The 7,416-nt window shown below is 45.6% G+C and overlaps 1 protein-coding gene across 1 annotated transcript; it reads left to right on the plus strand.

The window, feature by feature from the left end:
- On the plus strand, positions 1,108-2,145 carry LOC109948109 (uncharacterized protein K02A2.6-like). Its single transcript, XM_020560039.1, has one exon. It carries the CDS (start codon positions 1,108-1,110, stop codon positions 2,143-2,145), a length of 1,038 nt encoding a protein of 345 aa, XP_020415628.1.

Genomic DNA, 7,416 nt, shown 5'->3' on the forward strand with positions numbered 1-7,416 from the left:
CTGTAATGCCTTTCGGTTTGAGAAATGCGGGAGCCACCTACCAAAGGGCAATGAATTCTATTTTTCATGATATGATAGGACATTCCTTGGAAGTATACATAGATGACGTGGTGATTAAATCCCCTGAGGAAGGAAACCACGTAACAAGCCTAAGAAAGGCATTCCTAAGAATGAGGCAGCACAAACTAAAAATGAACCCCAAAAAATGTGTTTTTGGAGTCGAAGCAGGAAATTTCTTAGGATTCTTGGTCCACCAGAGAGGTATAGAGGTTGACAGAAATAAAGCAAAATCCATCATAGAAGCTCTACCACCTCGGAACAAGAAGGAACTTCAAAGTCTCTTAGGAAAAATCAATTTTCTAAGGAGATTCATATCCAATTCTGCAGGAAAAATCCAACCTTTTTCTTCCATGTTAAGGCTGAAGCAGGAACAGACATTCAAATGGGAAGAACAACACCAACAGGCTTTCCAGGAAATAAAGCATTACCTCTCAAATCCACCAGTTCTGTCCCCGCCAAAAAGAGGCAGACCACTCCGTCGAGATCTTGGGAGATTCTATGCTTGTCCTAAAACAGATTGCTGGAGAATATAAGTGTCTAAATCCTTCTCTGGCTGTATATCTAGTAGCAGATAGAAATCTGCTAACAGAATTTAGAGAAGCTACTTGGGAGCACATCCCAAGGGAGGAAAACTTTGCAGCCAATGAACTGGCTCAGGTGGCATCAAGCATACAAATGCCCGAAGACTGCGTCCAAAGGATCATCAAGATAGGAAGGAAAAGTCTACCATCTGTTTTGACTAGAGGAATGGAGATAGAAGTCAATTCTGCCTTGATCACTGAAGATGATTGGAGGGAGCCTATCATGACTTACTTACGATATCCCACTCTGCCCTCTAAGAAAAGAGTCAGAATCATGGCTACAAACTACCTCATGTGGAATGAAGATTTGGTCCGAAAAAGTAAGGATGATGTACTATTAAGGTGCCTCGGGAAGACAGAATATATGAAAGTCATGGGAGAAACCCATGAGGGGATCTGTGGAGCTCACCAAGGGGGAAGGAAGATGTGCTGGTTAATCAGAAGGTATGGCTACTTTTGGCCAACCATGATGAAGGATTGCATCAACTATTCCAAGGGATGTGAGGCCTGTCAAAGGCACGGCCCAATCCAGCAGGCCCCTTCGGTTCCCATGAATCCAATGGTAAAACCATGGCCTTTTAGGGGATGGGCAATGGATCTCATTGGCAAGATCTATCCAGCCAGCAACCAGCAGCATTGTTTCATTATTGTTGCCACAGACTACTTCACCAAATGGGTGGAGGCTAAGCCAGTAAAAACCACAACATCTCAAGAGATCATCACCTTCATAGAAGAACAGATCATACAAAGGTTTGGCATTCCAGAATCAATCACAACTGATAGGGGTTCTTCTTTCATATCTAGAGATATGCTAGATATGGCAGAAACATTCAAATTCAAACTGCTTCAATCTACTCCTTACTATGCTCAAGCTAATGGACAGGCAGAATCAAGTAACAAGGTGATTATCAATATCATCAGAAAAATGCTAGAGAAGAATCCAAAGCAGTGGCATGAGAAGTTATCAGAAACTTTGTGGGCATACAGAACTTCAAAAAGAGAAGCAACTGGCATGACCCCCTATGCTATAACCTACGGCCATGATGCAATTATTCCCATGGAGATAGCAGTCCAGTCTCTTAGAATTGCTCACCAGCACGGTCTCACTGGGGAGGATTACTCTCACGCCATGTTGCTAGAATTGGAAGAATTGGATGCAAGCAGAATTGACACCCTCAACAAACTCTTAGCAGGAAAACAGGCTGTGTCAAGGGCCTACAACAAAAGAGTCAGAAACAAGAGTTTTGAAGAGGGAGAGATAGTCTGGAAGGCAATTCTGCCCCTTGGAGCACACATAGCTGGATATGGGAAATGGTCACCTACATGGGAAGGCCCTTTTATAATTAACCAAATCCTCGGAATGGGGGCATACAGGTTGCAGGACCGAGATGGAGTTGTTCATTTTGCCCCAATCAATGGTAAATGGTTAAAGAAGTTCTATCCAACCATGTGGGATTCGCAGGCTGTACAAACAGATCCCGGGATAGAAGAAGAACAAGATTGACCCTTTTTGTTTCTTGAAAAGAATCTTGTTTAGATCTGTTTTTGCTTTAAAGTTGTTTTGTTTTTACTTTCAAAGCCGTGTCCGGTTACTGCATCAAGAATAAATAAAAAGCAGTAAAATGCTTTGAAAGCTTATATAAAAATAGCCACCTTCGCGGCAAATTATTCGAACAATAAAAAGAAAGAAGAAGCTAAAATCCTAGTTTTCTAAGAGTCTCCTGCAGGTTCGCCTTCTTGACAGAAAGCTCTTTCTGGAGCAGCACCCCCTGATGAATTGAAGCCTCTGCAATTTCCAAAGCTGGCCTGGAAGCTGCAACCATACTTTGCACAAGGAAAGTAGCCTTGGTTTTAGAACTCAGTCCAGCCCCAACCCTGCTCTGCACCTCCCTGCATTCTGCCAGTTGTTTTTGGAGCTCTTCAATCTGCTTCTCCAGCTTGTCCGCAGTGGCCCTGGCTTCCTTGTATCCGGCCACCATCTGATCCAGTTCTGCTTTCTGCTTTGCAAAATCAGCCAGGTTGGCTTCATGAGTGGCCTTGCAGAGTTCAGAAGTCTTGAAAGTAGGCCTGAGATCCTCATAGCGATCATGTAGATTGAGCACATCTCTGGTCAAGCTTAGGCCCATCTCAAGAATAGGCTTTGGAGCCATGTTCTGTCTGTGAAGCAGGTCCAGGTCCTTCATCAGCTGATTTAAGGCTTCATTGTCTTGATCAAACTCCAGCTCATTGAACTGCCAGATTTTCAACCTCTCCATGGCCTCCTCCACTGCCCTAGATTTTGCCTTGCCTGGAGGAGAGCTGAGTTTCTCCAGTCTGTCCAATTGGGCATCCAGATCCATGGCTTCAAACTCTTCAAGTTCTGGATCAACAAAAGAAGCCGTGGCAGATGACCCTGGAAGGGAATGAATGGGCATCTGCAAGAAGAAAGCATAAGTTACAGACCAGGCAGAAAATGGAAAATAAAGGCCCAAAAGATGTGAAGACTTACAGCAACAACGGGAGGCTTCAGGGGACTGGTCACCGCTGCCAAGACGCCAACGGCTGTAGGCACTTCTACCTGAAAAGGCGACAACAGTTAAAAAAAAAAGGGGGGAGAATTGCAGGAAAATGTGGACAGATAAGAAAGAAGGTTACCACAACCACAGGGGCAGCAGCGGTTGTCTCCACTCCAGCCTCCGGAACTACAACAGACAGTTCTGCCTGATCCACAGGCTCTGATGCAGACTGCTTCCCCTGATCCTCAGCCGCTGGAACGGCAGTAGAGTGCTCTGCCTCGGCATCCTCAAATAAGGCCAATTCTGAGCTAGTCAGCTCAGCCCTTGGGCCCCCTTGTTGCTTCTGCGCCAAGGCAATGCTCTCTGCAATCACCTCAGCAGGGATCTCCTCCTACCAAAACAGAGGTCAGAACAGAAGGAATGGGGCAAGAGGGGAACTGATGCGAATCACAGAAATAAAACTTACCTCTCCTTCCACCACTGCCGTTTTCTCCTGAGGCGTCTTTTCCAGCCCTTCCTGTTCTTTTTCCTGCTCCACCTCCTCAAAAGCCTCTCGCAGCTCTTCATCCGTCCCAGAGGTAATAGTGGGAACTGATGCCGTTTCTTCCGCAGCAACATACTCCTCCTCACTCCTCTTTTTGAGTTTTTTCAACTTGGTAGGAGGAGGGGAAGGACTTCCAGCTGCACAGAACAAAAAGCAATATTAGGGAAAAGAAGCCAAGGCAGAATAAATCTAAAGGGACTGGGTGGAACATCACAAGCTTACCTGAAATACCAGGCCGCGTGGTATTGTCCGAAGGGGGAGCAGGTCCTTTTCTTTTTCTTCTGCCAGAAAGAGCGGCCTCAGCAGGGGTTTGTTCTGCCTGGACCTCATCTCCTTCATCTGCAGAAGGGAGCTCCAAGTCCCCGACAGCTATAACAGAAGAGACTGCACCAAGGCATTAGACATTAGAAACCAATCCAGCAGGAAAAGACAGAAGAGAATTAAAAAGAAAAAGACTTACCAATCACTTCTCCAGCATGAACAGACTGCCCACCTACGCTGGTCAAAGAAGGATCTGATACAGGCAGAATAGACATTAGAAATCAATCATCAAGACAGAATGAATCCCAGACAGAATCAGAGATCTACCTTCTATGATTTGTGCGTTGATGTCTTTGATAGTCTGGATCATGTGCGTCTTGGCATCCCCATCCGCAAAAATGGCCCAGTGCACCCAACCATCAAAAAGCACCTTGAGAGCAGTAACTGAAGCAGGCAGACCCTGGAATTTGGCTTTCCACCATGCGTCAAAGTCAGCAGAACTGCAGGAATTCAGCTCCCACGAGGGATAGAGGGCATCCGTGCTATTGTTGATTTTGTTCACTGCACACCGAGCATCCTTGTGCACCTCCAGATCATCTGCATCCCTCCAAGAAGAGGCCTGGTTACAACTCCGATATGATTTTCGCGGAATGAGCTGGGGACAACCAAGCTGCCTTGCGCAGAAGTTGGGATGGTAGACTTCTGCCCCCAGATGATAGTTGGGAGGTTTGCCCCCACCATGGGGTAGATCTCTGGGCAGAGTAATGCTCGGAAATTTCCTCCTGAAGTCTGTTCTGGCAGCTTCATCTTCTGGCTCTTTCTCAAATAACCAAAATCCGGTCTGGAACCAAGGATAGGTCCTCTTGATCACCACTTGCCACTGAGCTGCCGACCTTTTTGTACAATGCCTGAAGAGCATCAAATACTCCTCAATAGAATGCTTGGGCACTTCTGCCGACATTAAAGGAAGCGCCAGGACTTGGTCTTCAGGCAGAACTATGTCTGGGAACCTTAGTTCTGGAAAGTAAACCTGCAGCCAGATCTGGATCATCCAGAATGCGCCAGGGGCTGACAGGTTCAGTGGATTCTCCAGGGTAGCAGTGTGCAGATTCTTGAAAAGGTGAGCCAGAACTGTAAGCCCAAGCCCCACATCAGTATGGTTGTGAAGTGCTTCTGCCAAGTGTCTGTACTCTAGCAGAACTGCAGAAGACCGATTGGGGAGAACGAACCGATTCAGCCAATACAGAAGGAACAACATGTGTTGCTGATCCTTGTCCTTCTCAGCACTGAATTTCTTCAGATAGTTGGAGAAAGAGCAGTTCTGGTTGATCACGGCTGGAGAGATAGTAAAAGGAGTGGCCACTTTCTCTTGATTCCGTCGCCTGTGATAATCTCCAACGGTATCAACAGGCCTACCATGGGGCCTGAACGCAAAGATCTGGGCCATGTCCAACAAGGTTGGCGCCATAGGACCCACACAGAAATCAAATGTATTGCTGGCAGAATTCCAAAAGCATAAAGCAGCGGCAAGCAGACTCTCATCTCTGTTAACTGACTGCTTGGATAGAAAAAATGGCGTCATAAATCCCAGCTCTCCTCCAGTGACCCCCATATCTCGGGAGGAGTCTATCAATCCAGTCTGCCCATTTGACCGGACTGTTCCTCACCTTGCTGGACGGGAAGGACCGACTCAAATTCTTGCTGACCCAAGAATAAGAAGCCAGGGCAGAAGAACTCTCAAAACATAAAAGAGCCTCGGCATCCTTTTTTAGCAATTCTGCCATCTCAGCTGGAACAGGACCAAACCAGTGAGGCCCTAACACCAGGGTGTTCTCGAACAAATGAAGGACATTCTCGTCCAGATTCTTTTGGGCAAAGGGATGAAGCTTGCTCCTGATTTCTATCGCGTGAGCATCAATCCCGCTCCCGGTGATATAGTCAGGAGGAACTGGAGCGGAAGAAGACTGAGCGCGGGACCTTGGGGAAGACATTTCTGATTCAGGGGAAGAAGCAGAAGAAAGGAAGGTCTGAAGAAAGCTATGGAAATCTCGAAGAAAAGCTCGCAGGAACAAGAGTCGGAAGGTTTAGGGTTTTCTTTTCAGAGGCTATGAATTTGAATTTCTTTTAAAGAGGGGCTCGAAAACATGGGAAGAAGAAGATGGGACGGCACCTGATGTTTATTAGCTAGTAACTAGCTAATAACTAGCCGTTTTTCCCACGAACTCTAGTTCGTAGCAGGCAAACGTGGGCGAAAACACGGAAGAAACTGGCGCGCGAATTAAATGGCAAAACATTAAGTCTGAAACCGTTCCAAAACGATTCAGACTTAGAGGGCATTGTTTGGGCCCAAATTCGGCACGCCCAAAACCAAAAGACAGGCCCATGATAAAATTGCCTGCCCAGTCCAGAGACTTGAGAAAAACAAAAATAAGATCCAGACAGATTGGGCTTCACACCAAGAATGTTGGAAATAAAGCCTCAGCCCAAAGAAAGCCCAAATGTGGAAACTTTCGAAATAGGCTTCAAAGATCAGCCCGTATTTTTTGTTAAGTTCAAACCCAAAGGATCAAAGACACACCCACGTGATTGCCTCAACTTTGGAAAAGTCAGCAATTCCAACTAAAGTTTAAAAATGTGAGAGGGACGTCTCTGAAACACTGCCAATTGAAGATCAAAAACCCATATGTGTTCAAGATTTTGCTCCAAATCAATACACCATCTCCCAAGGAATTCACGGATCACGCTTTCTAAGTTTAGAACGGGAAACAGGGAACCACTCAGAAAATACAAAAGAAAAAAAGAGCCAAACCGCCATAAAAAGCCCACACAGACGGTGGCGTTGGTTGAATTAGAAAGTTGCCACCCAGGAAACCAGGGAAGGGACTGCTTTAGGAGATGACTGCTCAGAACCTATCTGCCTTGATTGATAAGAAATCCTTCTTACTTTACATTATAAGAAGATCTTTTTGCCGCCCATTATTTAGGATTAAAAATCACCTCCCCAGGAGGGTCTCTTATAAAAACGAAAGTAGGCAAGGGAACAAAGGACACTCAATTCATCAATCAATCAAAAAAAACAAACAAGAAAACAATCAAAAGCTCACTTGAATCCCAAGAGAAAAACAGCTTTAGATCAGAATTCCAAAGTTCAGACTTAGAAAATAAGTCTTTTGAAAACGAGATCCCTCTCGTTACAAATTTGGTTCGCAAAAGCCAAGACAAACATAGTTTGAGTTTTCACAAACATGAAAACCTCAACAAATTTTACAGCATAGTTCCAGCTTGCCAAATCCTCGAGAATAGCCACTTCTGTCCCTTCAAACTGAAGAAGCTGCAGTTTTGTCCGCTCAAAAGTCTCCCAAGGCTTAAAGTAGATTGAAGCTCTGCCAGAATTGAACTTTGGTATCAGCTGAAGCCAAGCAGCTAAAGTTGTTGACAGCACAGTCCAGCACAGACATTCCCAGTCCAGCCCGGA

Source organism: Prunus persica, chromosome G3 (assembly GCF_000346465.2).
Source record: "Prunus persica cultivar Lovell chromosome G3, Prunus_persica_NCBIv2, whole genome shotgun sequence".
Taxonomy (NCBI): Eukaryota; Viridiplantae; Streptophyta; class Magnoliopsida; order Rosales; family Rosaceae; genus Prunus; species Prunus persica.

Coding starts and splice junctions, on each gene's coding strand:
- LOC109948109 (XM_020560039.1), top strand. CDS start 1,108: ATGATGAAGGATTGCATCAACTATTCCAAGGGATGTGAGGCCTGTCAA.